The sequence below is a fragment of the Staurois parvus genome, unplaced genomic scaffold (genome assembly GCF_062004578.1).
Source record: "Staurois parvus isolate SC_StPar_1 unplaced genomic scaffold, SC_StPar_1.0 ptg000648l, whole genome shotgun sequence".
Classification (NCBI taxonomy): domain Eukaryota; kingdom Metazoa; phylum Chordata; class Amphibia; order Anura; family Ranidae; genus Staurois; species Staurois parvus.
The window spans coordinates 660,306-681,024 of NW_028318444.1; the positions used below are offsets into that span (position 1 = coordinate 660,306).

Below are 20,719 nucleotides of genomic sequence, written 5' to 3' on the forward strand. Positions count from 1 at the left end.
GCAAAAAAAAATAATGGCACTCCTGTATTTCTGACAGACAATGCACCACTTGCCCAGAAAATTGTACTAATATGACACAAAAAATTGGAGAAACAAAAAGCCAAATCTGACATTCCACACAAAAGTCCAAAAATGGAATGGAAAAAATTATTGGTACCATCAATTTAATATTTGGTAGCAAACCCCTTGGAAAAAAATAACTGAAATCAATCGCTTCCTGTAACCATCAATGAGCTACACCTCTCTACTGCAATTTTGGACCACACTTATGCAACTGCTCCAGGTCTCTCAGATTGGAAGGGTTCCTTTTCCCAACTGCTGTTTTGAGATCTCTCCACAGGTGCTCTATGGGATTGAGATCTGGACTTATTCTTGGCCAGTTCAGCACTCTCCAGTGCTCTATCTTAAACCATTTCTGGGTGCTTTGGGTTATTGTCCTGCTATAATAAGTAACAAAAGGTAAAAAACCGGGATGCCCTAAACCATAAATAATTGTGAAGTGATAAACAACAGGGTTTCAAAAAGGGATAACCCCAGACTAGTTCAATACAATAATAACCAACTTACTTGTGAAATTCACAAAGTGGTGTCTTCGGAACCATATTAAGCATATAAAAAGGGAGGAGAAACCAAGGGAAATTAGGTCCTGGCATCTAAGCTTTAACCACTGCTAATCAATGGGTTAAAGATCACTACAAATTTAGCAGTAATATTTATATGATCAAGATGGGTCTGACCTCGCTGTTTAGATGTCTTTTCTATGTCATCCAGCAGGCGTGTCATATCACTGTCAAAGTCTTGGCTACCGCAAACATTAAAGAGTTTTTCTTCATAAGATCCACATTGTTCTTCCTTTTTCCGCAGCTCATTGCTCATGTGGCTTTTATTCTGCTCAGCTGATACTAGCTCCTTGCTATAAACAGAAAAATTAAAGAGACAACATGGTTACCTGAAGTGTTTCATGGCTGTATGTAGAAGATGCACATTTAACATATCAGCAACAAAAATAAGAAAATAAGAAAAAGTGCTATTTGCATTAGTTTACTGTGCACTGAAGAGCTTTTTGCATTATTGCAGCTTACAACAATCGTGTGCAGTAGGTACGAATTTTAATAGCAAATGGAAAACTTTAAAAAAAAAAAAAAAAAAAAAGACTTGCTTTAGATCCTTTTGTTTCCTTCATTCCTCTTTTCCCTATTGGCTGGAATATTTTTTTTCTTTTGGCTGACAGACTAAAACCCTATTGCCTGTGGTAAACTTATTACGATCAGTGGAAAAAAGTCATTGTACCCAGGCAGACTGCAAATCAGACTTTTGAGAGTAAAGGTTTTATAGCGGATATCTACAGATTGCTGGGGAGCTGTGACATGAAAGAGATGGTGTAATGCCTATGAAATGTGTTGGCCTTGGACCCTTTGTCTCTTGAGTAATTTATACACTAAATCATTGTTGCCCAAATGCCAGGAGCATGAGAAATGACTGATGTCATTTCTCTAAGCTAAAGGAACAGAGTCACATGATATTAGACTGCTTATACCAAGATAAGAACTTGTTTGTGGGATTTAACGTGTTTATGACATCTAGTAATGTCACATTAGAAGATAAGAACCTGTTTAAAGATGTCTACTTGCTTGAGAAGTTAGAAATCTTTAAGTTTAGGGTAGATAAGAAAAAGTTTAGGGTAGATAAGAAGTTGATCTGAAGCAACAGTGCAAGAATATCGCAGTTGGATTCTGTTATTTCTTGTAGTGCCGGGTGAATGCTATGATGTGCCAGGGCAGGTGTTCATTTGGTAAAGGGTCTTTCACATGCGTAGAACAGGGGTTAAAATTTAGAGTCCAGACCTACTAGCCAGTCACATAACTTACTCTCCACCAGTTGCCCCACCCAACCTTGCCCAGGTCTGCCCCCAACCCCACCCCCGGCCTGCCCCCAACCACGCCCCCTTAAAAATTGGAGAAACAAAAAGCCAAATCTGACATTCCACACAAAAGTCCAAAAATGGAATGGAAAACATTATTGGTACCCTCAATTTAATATTTGGTAGCAAACCCCTTGGAAAAAAATAACTGAAATCAATCGCTTCCTGTAACCATCAATGAGTTACACCTCTCTACTGCAATTTTGGACCACACTTATGCAACTGCTCCAGGTCTCTCAGATTGGAAGGGTTCCTTTTCCCAACTGCTGTTTTGAGATCTCTCCACAGGTGCTCCCCCCAGGTGCTCTAACCCCAGACTAGTTCAATACAATAATAACCGACTCACTTGTGAAATTCACAAAGTGGTGTCTTCGGAACCATTTTAAGCGTATAAAAAGGGAGGAGAAACCAAGGGAAATTAGGTCCTGGCATCTAAGCTTTAAGCACTGCTAATCAATGGGTTAAAGATCACTACAATGGAGTAATGTATATCCCAGCTCCTTTGTACTCCATTATAGTGATATGACATGTTGTATACAGTACTTACTCCTAGTCCCTCCGATTCCCCCGTGGCGGTGGAGAGTGGGCCTCGTGTCCCCCGTGGCGGTGGAGAGCGGGCCTCGTGTCCCCCGTGGCGGTGGAGAGCGGGCCTCGTGTCCCCCGTGGCGGTGGAGAGCGGGCCTCGTGTTTCCCAAGGCGGTGGAGAGCGGTCCTCGTGTCCCCCAAGGCGGTGGAGAGCGGGCCTCGTGTCCCCCAAGGCGGTGGAGAGCGGGCCTCGTGTCCCCCAAGGCGGTGGAGAGCGGGCCTCGTGTCCCCCAAGGCGGTGGAGAGCGGGCCTCGTGTCCCCCAAGGCGGTGGAGAGCGGGCCTCGTGTCCCCCAAGGTGGTTGAGAGTGGCCCTCAAGTCACCCGCGGCGGTGGAGAGGGTGTCTCCTCTCAGCATAGGAGAGCGGACTTCTCCTGCACGTGTCCCCGCAGCGGCGCTCGCACTGTAATGGCGATGCCATGGAAACCAGAAGTTGTAAACCGGAACTCGGCTTCACAATGAGGCTTGGAGAGCATGTGCAGTCGCTCCATGCTTCTTCATTTGTGCTCGCAGCCACTCGCCACAGAAGAATTTCTCCTCGCATTTGGCGAGTGGGTGAGCGGCTTTTTCAAGCCCTGGCGTAGAATATGTAATGCTGCAAATGCTGGTTAAAAGTACCTGTGTGCGACTACCTGTCTATTGTGTGTATATGACTTGCTTTTAGTTATTGCACCCAGCATTGCCATTACAGATGGTGTAAAAATAAATAAAAGAAAAAATTTGAAAGTACACCTATCCCCCAGCCCAAAGACCATAATGAAAGTTTTCTGAGACTTTATGTAACGCCTTTAATTATTGCAAGTTCTCTCAGCTAAAGACAAGCAAATTGTGGAATACAATTGAAGCAACATTGTACTTCTCAATACAGTTATCTAAAATGATAAAATTGCATTTCTGCCACTAGGGGACACTGCAGGGGAAAGGCTCCAGTTTATTTTTCTTGTGGGCTCCATCTTGTACCTCCTACAGTTGGGTGATTGTTGGGATACAGGAGATGGCAACTCCTTAGAAGCAAGCTAGTCTGGAGCAACTCTGAATCAAAGTCTAAAGCTGGCCATACACTATACAATCTGATTGTACATTTGCTTTTACAGTTGCAAGAAAAAGTATGTGAACCCCTTGGGATTACATGGAGTTTTGCATGAATTGGGCATAAAATGTGCTCTGAACGTCATCTAAGTCACAACAATAGAAGAACTTAGTCTGCTGAACATAATACTACACAAACATTAGATGTTGCCATGGTTTAATTGCACATAAAACATGTAAACATTCACAGTGCAGAGAGGAAAAAGTATGTGAACCTTTGAACTTAATAACTGGTTGACCCTCCTTTGGCAGCAATAACCTCAACCAAACGTTTCCTGTAGTTGCAGATCAGACCTGCACAACAATCTGGAGTCATTTTGGACCACTCCTCTTCACAAAAAACTGTTTCAGTGTAGCAATATTCTTGGGATGTCTGGTGTGAATCGCTCTCTTAAGGTCATGCCACAGCATTTCTATCGGGTTGAGGTCAGGACTCTGACTGGGCCACTCCAGAAGGCGTATTCTGTGCTGTTGCAGCCATTGTTTTGTTGAATTACTTGTATGCTTTGGGTCATTGTCCTGTTGCATCACCCATCCTCTGCGGAGCTTCAGTTGGCGGACACATGGTCGTACGTTTTCCTGCAAAATGTCTCGATAAACTCTGGAATTCATTTTCCCATCAATGACAGCAATCCGTCCAGGCCCTGAGGCAGCAAAGCAGCCCCAAACCATGATGCTCCCTACCGCCATGTTTTACAGTGGGGATGAGGTTTTGATGTTGGTGTGCTGTGCCTTTTTTTCTCCACACATAGTGTTGTGTGTTCTTCCCAAACAACTCAATCTTGGTTTCATCTTTCCACAGAATATTTTGCCAGTAGTGCTGTGGAACATCCAGGTGCTCTTTTGCAAACTTCAAACGTGCTGCAATATTCTTTTTGGACAGCAATGGCTTCCTCCGTGGTGTCCTCCCATGTACTCCATTCTTGTTTAATGTTTTCCTTATTGTAGATGTGTCAACAAAAATGTTAGCATGTGCCAGAGATTTCTGTAGGTCTTTAGCTGACACTCTGGGATTCTTCTTTACCTCATGCAGCATTCTACGCTGTGCTCTTGCAGTCATTTTTACAGGACGACCATGCCTAGGGAGAGTAGCAACAGTGCTAAACTTTCTCCATTTGTAGACAGTCTGTCTTACCGTGGACACATGAACATCAAGGCTTTTGGAGATACATTTGTAACCCTTTCCAGCTTCATGCAAGTCAACAATTCTTGATCGTAGGTCTTCTGAGAGCTCTTTTCTGCGAGGCATGGTTCACATCAGACAGTGCTTCTTGAAACCAGTAAACCCAAAACAGGTGTGTTTTTTTTAAGAGGCAGGACAGCTGTCAGCAACACATCCAATATCATCACACTGATTGGAGTCAAGGTTGGCTCACTCCTGGCTCCAATTAGCTCTGGGAGAAGTCATTAAGCTAGGGCCTCACATACTTTTTCCTCCCTGCACTGTGAATGTTTACATGTTATGTGCAATTAAACCATGGCAACATCTAATGTTTGTGTAGTATTATGTTCAGCAGACTGTGTTCTTCTATTGTTGTGACTTAGATGACGTTCAGAGCACATTTTATGCCCAATTCATGCAAAACTCCACGTATTGCCAAGGGGTTCACATACTTTTTCAGTAGATCTACTTTCAACTATGCAGTGCCAGGGCCTGTCTGATTTGATACACACTGAATGAATTGTTCATGTGGGGTCCCGTATTACATAGGTTTGGTAAGTCTAAAGGTAATTGTACAGAGATTGTACAATCAGATTGCATAGTGTATGGCCAACTTTAGTGGCTGATGGCTCAGAAACCACTAAGGCTGTGAGGAGATAAGCTACAGAATCTGCAGAGAAAGGTATGGTAGGGCTTTTGTGCGTGTTTGCGGTCAGCAAACAACTGGGTGATTTGGGCCATAAAGTATCGCACGACTGCAACGACAACCTCAGTTGAAAGAGCAGAAGAACTGGCTACACCTGAGAGAAGAAAGATTGAGAGTATGCGTAAAACTCTAAGAGCAGAGGGTAACAGGGTTTGACTGTATCAGTAGGTGTACTGCACACAGCAACAGAGCCATTACAAGTGTGTGAGCTGGGGGAATCCAGTACAGCAATATTTATATCTAGAACCAGACAATTTTTAACTGTGTGGCAGTAAGGCAATACAAGACCCAGGGTACATGGCAAGGCATCAGGCAAGCAGCAAAAATGAACCAAACATAAAGAGTTCCACATCAGAGTTGGCAAGTAAAAGCAGCACTGATGATATGCTTCACTATACAGTGGGAAAGATAGCACAGATCGTGGGCCACACTCCATGACATAAGCCCCGAACCATAAATTCCTTCCACAGTGGAAACCAGGCATTTTAAAGCAAGCACCCAGACAGCTAATGGAGTGGGTATTCTGAGAAAGTCCTTGCACTGAAGCAAGTATCTGGACCTGTAAATTGGTTTGCAAATTTTTACCATAGCAGAGTCTAAAAAGTGCCTTATGATGAACCCAGTGCCCAAAGGTCACTTCCAGGCTATTCCTGCAATGTCCAGTCCTGCAGACCCGGCACTCCAAAAACTAAGCTGAGGATGGCTGTGCCAGTTATCTGCAATAGAGAAAACCAGCTCTAGTAGTGATGTACAGAAGAGTCTTGATTGAAGGAAAAATTGTAAAAATTGTGCTAGTGTGAAAGATTTCTTAAATTCTGCATACAACTGTTTAATTTTGTATGCTTTGCTTATTTATTTTACACTGAACACTAATAATGTTTTGATTACGCTTTCACATCCTTTAGCGTCTGATAAGAAACTAGCCTGCCTATGTTATGCCCCATGTTACCCGTAAAGTACAATTGTATTATTAATGTGATACCTACATAAGCATAGTTCTTAAAAAAACAAAAAAAAACAAAAAAACAAAACCCCCTCTAACTGCACAAAATAAATAGAACAGTACTTTCAAACACCTTCCTACCGATCACTCATCATGAACATGGGGTGGGAGGCCCTTCTACACTTCTGGGATATGTTTTGGAAACACAGATGGCATCCCCGATGTCCTGTGACCCAAACTAAATTGACAAGTGCCACTCAAGGCTCCCATCAGGTCCTCTTATGTAGCAACTGCTTGTAGAGCAGACAGAGCTTGTCCCAGCTCTAGACATCTAATGGAAAAGGGAAAGGTCCCGGAAGTCGCACATCTCTGCAAAACCCTGTAAAAGTGTACAACAGCCTCAGCCCGGACTCCAGGCAGGCCACGCCCCCAATTAATTTCACTTCAACCACGGAACTTAGTCATGGGCATGACTAAGCTCTGTAGGCGGAATGAAACACATTGGGGACATGGCCTGGCTGGAGCTCAGGCTGAGGCTGTCATACACCCTCTTACAGGGTTTTACAGAGATGTGCGACTTCAAGGACTTTTCCCTTTTCCATCCACGATGTCCTGTCTCACAAACATTATGCCAGTTTGATCCCTGATATACTAGAGAAGGTGATGGGTATGCCCCTGTGAGCTCCTATGACATTAGCCCCTTTTAGTCAGGGTCTGCCCCCCCCACCTTCCCTTCCTCTGCTGCCCTTCTCCTAACCTCCCCTCCTTTCTTCCTCTTGCCCCTAACATCCTGTTTCCTCTTGCTCTCAGAATCCTTAGGATATGTAGGCCCTACTTCTGACCTGGCCCACCTACCAGCTTCATGTATGACATGTGGAAAAGCATGATTTGCCGCTTTTCCGTAGGTTAATGAGTTTACCATTATGAGTGCTACGTCATTTGTGTCACCTGATGTAAATATTGTACTTATACTTTTTATTTGGGACTATACTTGTGACACTAGCCTTCTTACTGCTGGGCTTTATAATCTTAATTTCTTTAAATTGTGTGTGGTGCTTCGATGTACCTTGAGTAGTATAGCCATGTGTTGGATTATGATGGTTTATTCCTTCTCAACTCAAACTGTTTCTCGAGTATATTTTGCATTTGTTCAATGTGAATTAAGCTTTTATGGAAATAAACCGAACAGTTATTTGGAAAGATTCTGAGTGTTTTTTTTTTTTCTTGTCTGTTCCCTACCGCTGTAGGTATTATTAATTTGGAGCCATTGAAATAATCAGGATAGGAGCTGCCTATCTATAAAATTTCCAAGACATTAACCACTTGCCTACCAGGCACTTATACCCCCTTCCTTACCAGGCCAATTTTCAGCTTTCAGCGCTGCCGCACTTTGATTGACAATTGCGCGGTCATGCAACATTGTACCCATATGAAATTTTGATCATTTTTTTCTCACAAATAGAGCTTTCTTTTGGTGGTATTTAATCGCCACTGGGCGCTTTACTTTTTGCGCTATAAATTAAAAAAAGTGCAAAAAATTTGAAAAAAAAAAAAAAGTTTATTTGTTTCTTTTATAAAATTTTTCAAACAGGTATTTTTTCTCCTTCACTGATTTGCGTTGATGAGGCGGCACTGATGGGCACTGATAGGCGGCACTGATGGGCACTGATAGGCGGCACTGATGGGCACTGATAGGCAGCACTAAAGGGCACTGATAGGCAGTACTAATGAGGTGGCACGGATAGGCGGCACTGATAGACAGCACTAATTAGGGGTCACGGATAGGCGGCACTGATATGCAGCACTGATAGGCGGCACTGATAGGTGACACTGATGATGGGTACTGATAGACGGCACTGACTGGCATCACTTCTGGGCACTGACTGGCGGCACTGACTGGCACAACCCCTGGGCACTGACTGGTGGCACTGACTGGCAGCACTGGTGGGTGGCACTGGTGGGTGGCACTGGTGGACAGCACTGGTGGGTGGGCACAGGTGGGTGGCACTGGTGGGCACAGGTGGGTGGCACTGGTGGGCACAGGTGGGTGGGCACAGGTGGGTGGCACTGCTGGGCACATGTAGGTGGCACTGCTGGGCACAGGTAGGTGGCACTGCAGAGTGGCACAGGTGGGGGCACTGCTGGGCACAGGTGGGGGCACTGCTGGGCACAGGTGGGGGCACTGCTGGGAATGGGTGGGCGGGGCTAGTGGGCGCACAGCTGATCGGAACTTGCGGGGGTCACTGCTGGGCACCGATCATCAGGGCACTGATCATCAGTGCCCTGATGATCGGTGCCGATCCCCGCTCTGACAACTGCCGGTTCTCGGCAGTACTTTCCTCACGATCTGACAGCGTGAGGAAAGTGCAGCCGAGAACCGGCACTTGCATTTTCCTGTGATCAGCGTGTCATTGGACACCGCTGATCACGTGGTAAAAGGCCGGTGGGATCGGCCTTTCACCACATCTCGTGATCAGCTGTGTCCGTAGGACACAGCGATCACGGAGATCGCCGGGTGCGCGCCCCCTGGGGCGCGCAGGAGAGCGCGTTCTGGGAGGACGTCATATGACGTCCACTCAGAACTGGCCGGCCGCGGTGAAGCCGTCATTCGGCTATGCGCGGTCGGCAAGTGGTTAATGAATATAGGTAAGTTTTTTTTTTATTGCAGAACTGACAAAAAGACATCCATCCATACCCTGGGCTGGGCTATAGCTTATTGGTATGGCAGTGTCCAATCCTCCTGTAGGTGGCAGTATAGCCCAAAATTAAATGACTTTCTGGGTCCCTTAATGGAAAAGAATGAAAGAGAAAAGAGGAGTGCGCATGCGCGGCCGGCGGGAAGGACATGTCCCGCTGAGGCTCCGTCTCCCCGTCGGGTGACAGTGCCTAGAAGCAGCGGGTCCTGGCCCGCAATACACAAGGAGGGGACCCGGTCCCCGTGGCAATCCTCCCAGGGTCCGATCCGCCCTGGTCTGCGGCAGATCCTCCGCGGCAAGTCAGAGAAATCCGACAGGGGACTGTGTCCCTGCAGTGAGCCGTCCATAGGCCCGCCCACCGCTACCCACGTTACACGGAGGCAGATTTGAATAACAGCCCCCCCTCCATTAAAAGCTGCAATATGGTCAAAGGGGCACCCTGGCACCAGGTCCCCCCATCCACCAAAACCATCAATGAGGCCCTGGCAAAGGCCTCCACAAAGATGGCCACCGCTCCAGCACGTGGAAGCAAGCAGGCAGCAGGGGCATATGCAGCCCTGCAGGATCCGCAGCCCAGCCATCCCTGCACGTCTGAGGGTGAGTCTGACCCTGAAACAGATGTCCCTGCACAAGCCCTGACGCCTGACCTTACACCCCCAGACCTGTTGTCACGCTTTGAAAAAATGCTACACAAAGCTTTGAAGCAAACCTCAGACTGCATCACTGCCACGCTATCTAGGGAAATCCGTGAACTAGGACAGCGCACTGCGGACCTAGAACAGAGGGTGGATGGTCTTGACGCCTCACTTCAGACGCATACGGATGACATTGATCTCCTGCGTGACGAAAACGCAACTTTATTGACACGACTAGAGGACTTTGAAAACCGAGCACGGCGCTCAAATCTACGTGTCCGGGGCCTTCCGGAAACGATCGTTGATGTCCAATCAGCAATAACAGCTCTGTTCCAAGAGCTTGCCCCAGCTATCCCAATCGATAGATTAGAATTGGATAGAGTTCACAGGGCGTTAGCACCACGACGCACTGACGGTCCGCCATGTGACATTATAGCCAAGCTTCACTTTTTCCGTACCAAGGAGCAACTTCTACAAGCTGCCCGTAACGCAGAATCTCTACAGTTCCAAGGTCATACCTACCAATTATTCCAGGATCTATGCCCCACAACCATCGCCAAGCGCAGGGCTATGAAACCTCACCTACAAGTACTTCAACAACACGCAATACAATATAGGTGGAGTTTCCCTTTTGCAGTGCGATTCCGACACCAATCCAGGGATTACACCTGCAAAACTCCTGAGGACCTTTTAGACACCCTGCGGACCCTGCAACTACATCCCCCAGCGACGCCTTCAGAAAGCGCCAAGCGGAGGTCCACATCCAGCTCGCCGCGGAAGTTCTTCCCCACGCGTACAACTGAAGGTCAATCCAACTTTCACAAGAGGGCGTTTTTTGTCTCCGGGCCTACCCTCACAAGATACCATGGACTGAACTATGTCCCACGTTTATCCTTCTTTCCCCCCCCCCCCTTTTTTTTTTTATCGCACACACCATGCGATATACTCTTTTGGTTATCATTACGGTTAACACCGTTAGTATTCTCTCTCCCTCTACCCATTAAATCTTGGTTGCCCCACAACATGGGGACTGTTCTGCGCCCCCCCTCCTGGGTTCCATATTAGTTTATATCTGGGAGCCTAGGGTTTGACGGCATGCGATGTCATACCCCTGCACCCATGAGGTTTCACTAGCACTACTAGTGCCGTCTGAGTCTGGGATGCCCTGATTTTATCGGATGTTTTTTTTTGTTTTTTTTTTAATATACCTGTTTTTTCTGCCGTCATTTAGTAATCACATTTCTGTCATCCTTACGGTCCGCGTACCTGCACACTCCACCTTAGCCCCTGTGTTATTGGTTATTTAATAACACTTGGGCTACTATTGCTCCCTAGCCCACCCTGACCCAGGGTGTCCTTGGGAGCCCACCTTTTAGGCCTTAAATGGCGTCCTACACCCCTTCTTTCCTGTTACCTCTCTCCTACCGTAACCCTCTTCCCTCCCTCCAACATGACTCCATGACCTTGCTCAACATACTCCGCAACAATCTTATCCCCCGCAGTAATCGCCAGGCTCCACCCCGGGCGGTGGTGCCATGCTATCCAATCCACTATGCGCTTTCCCCATGGGCTCGTTAAATGTCCTTACCCTGAATGTTCAGGGCCTCAATATCCCGCAGAAACGTAATAAGGCTTTCCGAACCTTTGCTACACTTAAAGCCCACGTGGTCTGTCTTCAGGAAACACACTTTACTTCCAACTCCACTCCTAAGTTTTTTGGTCCTCAATATCCTCAGGTCTACACAGCCTCTGCCACCACCAAACGTAGGGGGGTACTGATTGCCTTCCATCGCACAACACCTTTCATGCCATGCACCGAAATCAAAGACCCGGAAGGTCGTTACCTCCTGTTAGTAGGGCAACTCCTTGACGTAGATGTCACCATTGTTGCATACTATGCCCCAAATCAAGACCCTCTACCATACCTTTCACACATACTCTCGGTTATAGACCATCATAAACGCGGAACTTTAATTGTTAGCGGAGACTCTAACAATGTAATATATCCCTTTCTCGACAAATCTCCTCAACTATCTCCTATCCCTGCTTCTAAACAAACCTTCCAATCCATACTACAACGTTATTCTTTGATAGACTCATGGCGAGAACTTAACTCGACCAAACGCCAATACACATTCTATTCTCACCCCCACCGGTCATTCTCTAGGATAGATCATATTTTTGTCACCACTGCCTCTTCCCCTCGGCTTTTGACCTCTGAAATAATTCCCATCCCCTGGTCTGACCATTGCGCCGTGTTCACATCTATGGCTTCGTTGGCCCCATCCCCCGCTGAATCCTCTTGGATCATTAATGATAACCTGCTTGTAAACCAGCCCTTAAAGACTATTTCTCTCTTAATCAGTCACCTGATATTTCCCCTCTCCTGCTATGGGAAGCGCACAAACCGGTATTGCGAGGGTTTTGCATTAGCAAAGCATCCTTCTTAAATAAAACCAAAAGGCAACAACGTCTTCTACTGGAGCAAACCTATGATCGTTCTCATCAAGCCTTCCAGGCGGCTCCTATGCCTGCCAATCGTGAAACCCTGGAGCGATCTAGATTGGCCCTAGATCTCTTTCTCACAGACCAAGCGGAACTCTCACTCCGTAGATCTAGGCACAAATACTATACTAGGGCAAATAAACCCAACACATTACTGGCTCTCTCACTTCGCAGGCTCGACCAGCTCACTAAACCTATCAGGATACGCACCTCCTCTGGCAACCTCACTAGTAACCCGGAAGACATTCTACGGACGTTCCATAAACACTTGTCACAGCTTTACTCCTCTTTCACACCTTTCGACCCCACACAAGCTGATACCCTTTTAACTTCCATTTCTTTCCCGAAATTCCAGTTAGCGGCACTTGAACGACCCATCTCCCCAGCCGAAACCTTAGATGCTATTGAAAGTCTAAAGCTACGTAAATGCCCAGGGCCAGATGGCTTCTCAGCCACTTACTATAAAAAATTTGCTCATCTCCTCACACCTATCCTCACTAATGCTTTTAACGCTTTACTATCTGGCCAAACCTTCAATCATGAAACAGTGCAAGCGAACATTTCAATGATCCCAAAGCCGAATTCTGATGACACGCAGTGGTCCAATTATAGGCCAATCTCTCTCCTTAACATTGACATCAAACTGCTAGCAAAAGTCCTTTCTTCACGTCTTAACCTGTATATTGGCTCTTTAATTCGTAATGACCAAGTGGGCTTTATCCCAACTAGACAAGCGGGAGATAACATCAGACGTGCATCCCTTTTGGCAAACGTAGCAAGATCTCGTAATATTCCCGCATATTTCTTGTCCCTAGATATCCGGAAAGCATTTGATACAGTCTCATGGCCATACCTCGATTATATTTTGCATCGGTGGAGTTTTGGCCCACATTTCTTAACCTGGATCTTCTCGCTGTATCGAGAGCCTTCGGCCAGAATTAGGTATCTGGGGCACAGGTCAGCTCAGTTCCCGATCTCCAGAGGCACGAGACAGGGCTGCCCTCTGTCCCCCTTGCTCTTTGCTCTGGCTATAGAGCCCCTAGCCCTCTTAATTAGAGCTAACCCGGATGTCAGGGGACTTGAGATAGGGGGCACACAACATAAGTTATGTCTCTTTGCGGATGACGTCTTGCTCTTTCCCACGTCTCCGTTGACTTCTTCTCCCTCCCTACTCCGGCTTCTCGAGGCAATTGGCGCACTTTCTGGTCTAATAATAAACCCGAATAAATCTACAGCACTCAACATTTCTCTCCCCCCTAAAGAGTTGACGCATCTGAAACAGATTTTACCATTCCCTTGGTCACAGTGTCATATCCCTTTCTTGGGAATCAAACTGACTCCTAAGTTATCAGACCTTTACGCAGCTAACTATCTTCCGATGCTAAACGACCTTTCTGCCCTTCTGTCCAAATGGTCTTCCCTCCCCCTCGCATGGCTAGGCAGAATAGCAGTTATCAAGATGTCAATCCTCCCAAAAATTCTATATCTGTTTAGAGTCCTTCCAGTCCCAGTCCCACCTCATTACCTCCGCACACTGCAGTGTCGCATCTTTTCCTATGTATGGGGCAATACTCGCCCTCGTATACCCCGCTCCACCCTATACTACCGTAAGCTCGATGGAGGTCTAGGCCTACCCGACATCAGCAAATATTATCAAGCAGCGCATTTAGCCCAATTACCTAAATATCATGCAACCTTTGAAATCCCTCAATGGGTTGCGCTTGAATCAATAGAATGTGATCCCTTATCCACCGCTAACCTACTCTGGTTGAGGCCAATAGACCGCCGCTCTATAACCAACCCCATCACTTCTCATTTTTTATCCTTATAAACTGAAAACCCGTTACCTCCTCCAATCACTACATAATCCTGTGCTCTCGTTTCTACGAAACCCAGCTTTTCCCCCGGCGTGGCAGACACCCCGTTTATTCAAAGCCTGGTCCTCTGCTAATTTGCTCCGTACGCATCACTTCCTACAGAGGAATAAGTTTAAATCCTTTGCCTCGCTGCGGGAAACGCATAGCCTCCCGGCCTCCGAGATATTTAGATACTTGCAGCTACAACACTTTTACGCCCCATACGCTACAATAACCAATCGGCCAGACACCATGTCTCTCTTTGAACGAGCGTGTTGCAAAGACCCTCACAGACGTGGGCTTATCTCCTGCTTATACTCACTCTTCGCCACTTCCACCATCACGTCCCCCCCTCTATTTACACATAAATGGGAAGTGGATCTAGGTAAGAAATTCGACCCGTCTGATTGGGACCACATTTGGGCCAACACAAACTCGTCTTCGCAGAACGTTGTAGCATTGGAAACGAATTATAAAGTTTTAACCCGCTGGTAATTGGTCCCAGCGAGAATCGCAAAATGTACCCCTAATTACTCGCCCAATTGTTTCAGAGGCTGTGCGGATCTGGGAACACATTACCATATATGGTGGGACTGTCCTGTAGCCCGAACCTTTTGGGATGAAATTTTTACCATGATATCTACATTTAGCACTATCACTATACGGCCCGACCCAACAACAGCCCTACTCAACCAATGCCCTTCTGGCATCTCCAACTCGCAATTCAAGCTCCTTATGGAAGTCACGACAGCGGCTTAACAGGTTATAGCAAAGTCTTGGAAATCTCCCACCCTAAGTGTCGCGGCTGTCAAAACCAGAATAACACAAGCCATGATACACGCAAAGGTGGAAGCCACAGTTCTTGACACGATCCCTAAATTCCTGCGCATATGGAGCCCTTGGGTAGAGCACTTCCTTCCGTCTAACTTTGACGAATCACTGCTTCTCCCTTGAGTTCTGTACCGTACGCCAAGGATATGGTCCATAACCCCTCGTGCGTAGCGCGTAGAGGCTGTTGTGAACTTGATGAATGTTCATGGAGTCATGGTTGTTGTTCTTCTTCCCCTTCCCCCCCCCCCCCCCTTCCGTCCCTGTCTGACCCCCTCCAGACTTCCCCTTATTTCTTTAATGCACTTGGGAGACATTGCCATGATTGGCTGATACCATTTTGTGATCTGTTGTTGGTTTTTATTTACCTGTTTCCGTTAGAAATGTATAGGCATTAATGCCTTGACCCTCATTCATTTTATTATGTCCTACTGTCACTTTAATGCCTAGTATACATTAACGATGTCTCCTTGTTTGTGTCATTCCGGTTTATTGTTAACAAAATTGTTTGAACAAGAAAGAGAAACTAAAACTGAACTCAATGGGGCAGCATCAGCATTATGTTCTCTAATGAGTTCATAAGAAAACAGGAGCCAAACATTTCAGTTTCCTTTACGCAAGAAAGAGATGCCCATCCAAAATACAGTTTGCCACAAGTGGGAGAAGGGTTCTTTTTTTCAATTACTGGTCACACAAGAAATGGAGTTTTCCTTACAAACTATGTGATTAGAATAGGGAAGTGCTGAACTATAATGACTGCATGAGTAAGCAATTCAGTTTCAGTGATGCAAGAAAGAGCTGTCCATCCACAAGTAAGAGAAATCTCATGCTTTAGTTACATTAAAAAGGTTTAGGGTTAGACTTGTTTTACAAATCATGACACCAGAACAGAGAAACCCTGTAATACAATAACTGTAAGAGTAAAAAAGTGCAATCCACACAGTTATTCTTTGATGCAAGGAGGAAATGCCCATTCAGAGGTAGAGATCACTGGGAGATATGACACATTGCTCATTGGATTTCTTTTAGAAATTAGAGAATCTCTATTATAAATTCTGTTATTACAGCAAACATAAAAAAACAGCTTCAGGAACTTACTTCAACTTGGCCAGCTTATCCCTTGTCAGATTGATATCTTTCTGCTTGGCATACAGCCAGTCTTCAAGCTGTTTCTTAGTTGGGAAATATCCCAGTAAAGAAGTCAATTCATCATTGTGTCTGGATTTTATCTTTCGAATATGATCATCTTTTTCAGTCTAAAAAAAAAAGAAAACAAAAATGTGAATAGGTAATAGCCAATAATAATAAAAAAAGAAAAACATTGATTTGAGAAATTACGATTTAGGAAATACTGTTTAAACACTGCTGTCATTCTGCAACTAGAGTTTGTAGACATGTAATAAAACAAAATTCTTCTGTGAGTAAGCAAGCACAGCGGATTGTTGTACCATGTGAGCCATGGGTAGTAGTAGAAGGAAATAAAAATGTGATACCTTGAAGTGGCTAACTAAAAAACATTTTGAAGCACAAACTTTCAAAGCACCTAGTTTCTTCAGATACAATGTAGGACCAATTATGCTGGCCACTGGACTGGATCCTGGTCTATTTTCATTGACGGAGCCACAAGAATAAATTTTAAATACAGAATGGTTGCAGTTTGCGACAGTGGTTTTAAATCATCAGCTCAGCAGAAAACCTTTACTTTCCTTTCAGAATCATAATTTTCTTTGGGACACTACACTACAAAATACTCCAACAAATGCGGCAATCAAAGGGTTAACTGTGTGCGGTTTACTATGGGGCTGTCTGTGCTTTCCACTGTAAGCACACTGCTTTGAATGGCTCTGCTACGCAGAGCCATACAAAGCAGTGGTGCTGGAGCTGACAGGGGAGATAACTATATTGTTTACATACAGTTTTCTACCCGTTGGTATTACCCGGCGATCATTGGGTGCCGGTGAGTAATCACCGGCCAGGACCCAGTGATTGACAGCTGCAAATGGTGGCGCAGGTAGGGCTCGCGCGTGCTCCCTACCCGAAAGTACAAAATCACATAGATATACGTGATTTTGCGTACCCCTGCCGCCCTGTAGCAGTATTTTTGCTATAGGGCCACTGTAAAGTGGTTAAACAGGTGTCCAGCAGACAGTTGATTCTAAAGGGGCGTTGCTTAATAAAGAAAACCACTTCCCCAACAGAGGTTGCACAGGCAGTCCAAATCCTCCAGGATGGCACATCAATACGTGCCAGTGCTAGAAGGTTTGCTGTGTCTCCCAGCACAGTCTCAAGAGCATGAAGGAGATTCCAGGAGACTCTAGAAGAGCTGGACAGGACTACAGAAGGTCCTTAACCCATCAGCAGAACCCATATCTGATCCATTGTGCAAGGAGGAACAGGATAAGAACTGCCAGAGCCCTACAAAATGACCTCCAGCAGGCCACTGGCGTGAATGTCTCTGAATCAAAGACAAGACTTCATGAGGGTGGACTGAGGGCCCGACGTCTTCTAGTGGGCCCTGTGCTCACTGCCCGGCACCACAGATGGGGCTTCCTTACGTTCCTAACACATTATCCAGCCCACATCAGTACATATTTCAGCCACACTGCAGTTTGAGCATGAATGGCCTGTTTAAGGTTATGCCACAGCATCTCAATCAGATTTAAGTCCAGACTTTGACTAGGCCACTCCATAACCTTAATTTTGTTTTGTTTTTTAACCATTCGGTAGTGGACTTTCTAGTGTGTTTCAGATTATTGTCCTGATGTATAACTAAAGTGCGCTTGAGGTCATGAACTGAAGGCTGCAGTTCATGGTTCCCTCAATTATGGCAAGTTGCCCAGGTCCTAAAGCTGCAAAGCAGCCTCAGACCATCACACTACCACCACCATATATGACTGTTGGTATGATTTTTTTTTAATGAAATGCTGCGTTCGCTTTATGCCAGATGTAGCAGAACGCACACATCAATCCACAAAATATTTGCCATAAAATCTTGGGGGTAATCAAGATTTTTTTTGGCAAATGCGAAACTAGCCTTTGTGTTCTTTGGTCAGCAGTGGCTTTGCCTTGGAACTCTTCCATGGATGCCATTTTTGCCTAGTTTCTCTTGAATTGCTGAATCATGAACACTGACCTTAACTAAGACAAGTGAGGCCTGCAGTTCTTTAACCACTTGCAGCCACCCTATAGCAGTTTTACTGCTACAGGTCGGTACTCCTGTGCAAAATCACATATTTATTTAATACTTACAGCAGAAGCCAATCTGCGAGTGCTGGTGAATGGATGTTCGCCAGCACCCGCTGATCGACGGGCAGAACAAAGAACAGGGCTCCGCCTATGTAAGCAAGGCAGAACTCTTGTCTGAAAGCGAGGGAAGTGAAGGATCGTATGTCCCTGCATAGCTGGGAATATGATCCTTCATTTCCCCTACTAAAAGCACCACCTAGTGTACACCAAGCACATAGCTAGGCACACAGTTACCCCTTTGATCATTCTAGATGTTCATGCCTTCCCAACATATTTTTAGCACTGATCACTGTATAAATCTCACTGGTTCCCACAAAGTGTCAGTGTAAAAATGTTTGCTACAATAACGCAGTTCGCTACAAGTCACTGATCACTGAATTTTGCTATCAAACATGTCCAATAAAACATCAAATTTCGTCATAAATTTGGGCCAAAATGTATTCTGCTACATGCCTTTGCTAAAAAAAAAAAATCCCAATACATGTAAATTAATTGGTTTACATGAAAGTTATAGCATCTATAAACGGCAGTATATATACTGGAATTTTTTTTTTTTCATACTGGTAATGGTGGCAATCAGTGACTTATAGCGGGACTGCAATGGGCATTCTAACACTGGATGGGAACTAACTGCCACTGATATCCCCAGAGACACTAATACAGTACTGGCATTGTACTAATGACACTAGGCATTTACACACAAATCTCTCCCATCAGTTTTCCATGGTGATCTACAGGTGACGGTGGGGAATCTCCGGCCGGGAACCGGGGATTGCCATGCCTAGCCACCAAAGGTGGCGTGGGTAGGGCGGCGTACGCATGTACCGTACACAGAAATGCAAAACACACACATATATATATGTATATACATACACACACACACGTGTGATTTTGTGCAGCCCTGCTGCCCTGTAGCAGTATTTCTGCAAGTGGTTAAATGTTGTTTTGGGTTCTTTTATGACCTCCTAAAGGATTAATTGTGGTGCTCTTGAAGTAATTTTGGTAGGCCGGCCACTCCTGGGAAGGTTCATCACTGTTCCAAATGTTTTATATTTGTGGATATTGGCTCTCACAATGGTGCACTGGAATTCCAAAGCCTTAGAAATGGCTTTGTAATCCTTTCAAGACAGATACATCAATTACTTTGTTTCTTATCAGTTCTTGAATTTCTTTAGATTGCCGCATGTGTTGCTTTTTGGAATATTGTAGCGTGCTTCACTTTGTTAGACAACTTCTTTTTGTTGATTTCTTGATTCAAAAGGTCTGGCAGTAATCAGCACTGAGTGTGGCAGGTAAAATTTAACTCCGCTTTCCAAAAAATGTGGTTAATCACAGTTCATTATATGATTTAGCAAGGGGGGTAATTACTTTTTCACATACGGCATGGCAACTTTGGACAGCTTTTTTCCCCTTATGTCATTCATAATGTATTCAGACCATCTTTACTTTTTTCAATTTTGTTGTGTTGTAGCCTGATACTACAATTGTCTAAATTCATTTTTTTCATTAATCTACACTCAGCACCCCATGACAAAGTGAAAACAGAATTTTAGAACTGTCTGTAAATTTTTAAAAAAGAAAACACTGAAATATCACATGTACTTAAATATTCAGACCCTTTACTCAGTACTTTGTTGAAGCACCTTTGGCAGCAATTACAGCCTTGAGTACTTTTGGGTATGAAGTGACAAGCTTTGCACAGTTGGATTGGGGGATTTTCTGCCATTCTTCTTTGCAAATCCTCTCAAGCTCACTCAGGTTGGATAGGGACTATCAGTGGACATCTGATTTCGGGTCTCTCCAGAGATGTTCAATAAAGTTCAAGTCAGGGGTTTGGCTGAGTCACACTAGGACATTCACAGAGTTATCCCTAAGCCACTTCTGTATTTTCTTGGCTTCAGATTGCTGTCATGTTGGAAGGTGAACCTTTTGCCCAGTCTGAGGTCCTGAGCGCTGTGGAACAGGTTTTCGTTGAGGATATCTCTACACTCTGCTCCATTCAGCTTTCCCTCAACCCTGACCAGTATCCCAGTCCCTGCTAATGAAAAACACCTCCACAGCACGATGCTGACACAACCATGCTTCACTGTTGCAGTGGTATTGGGCAGGTGATGAGTGGTACCTGATTTATTTCAGATATAACATTTAGTATTGAGGCCAAGCAGTTTAACCTTGGTTTCATCAGACCAGAGAATCTTGTTCCTTGCAGTCAGAGCCCTTTAGTTGCTTTTTTGCAAACTCTAAGCCGGCTTTCATGTGTTTTGCACTGAGGAGGGGCTTCCACTCTGTCATAAAACCCAGGTTGGTGGAAGGCTGCCTTGATGGTTGTCCTTCTGGAACTTTGTCCCATCTCCACACAGGATCTCTGGGGTGGAGTAAGAGTGACCACCGGGTTCTTGGTCACCTCTCTTACTAATGCCTTTCTGTCCTGCTCTCTCAATTTTGCCGGCTAGCCAGCTCTTGTAGGAGTCCTATTTGTGCTAAACTTCTTCCACTTGAGGCCAACTTCTTGCTCTTGAGAAACTTCAGTGTAGCAGACATTTTTTG

General features: G+C 45.2%; 1 protein-coding gene across 2 annotated transcripts in view; it reads right to left on the reverse strand.

Moving 5' to 3' along the window:
* Positions 1–20,719, reverse strand: part of RAD50 (RAD50 double strand break repair protein) — a 181,473-nt gene that overhangs the window by 88,550 nt on the left and 72,204 nt on the right. For both annotated transcript variants that reach the window (XM_089694055.1, XM_089694054.1), the window contains exons 12-13: positions 16,025–16,182; positions 738–913 (exon numbers count right to left, since the gene is read on the reverse strand). In XM_089694055.1, coding sequence (XP_089550181.1) covers positions 738–913; positions 16,025–16,182 — 334 coding nt within the window. The remainder of the gene's footprint in view (positions 1–737; positions 914–16,024; positions 16,183–20,719) is intronic.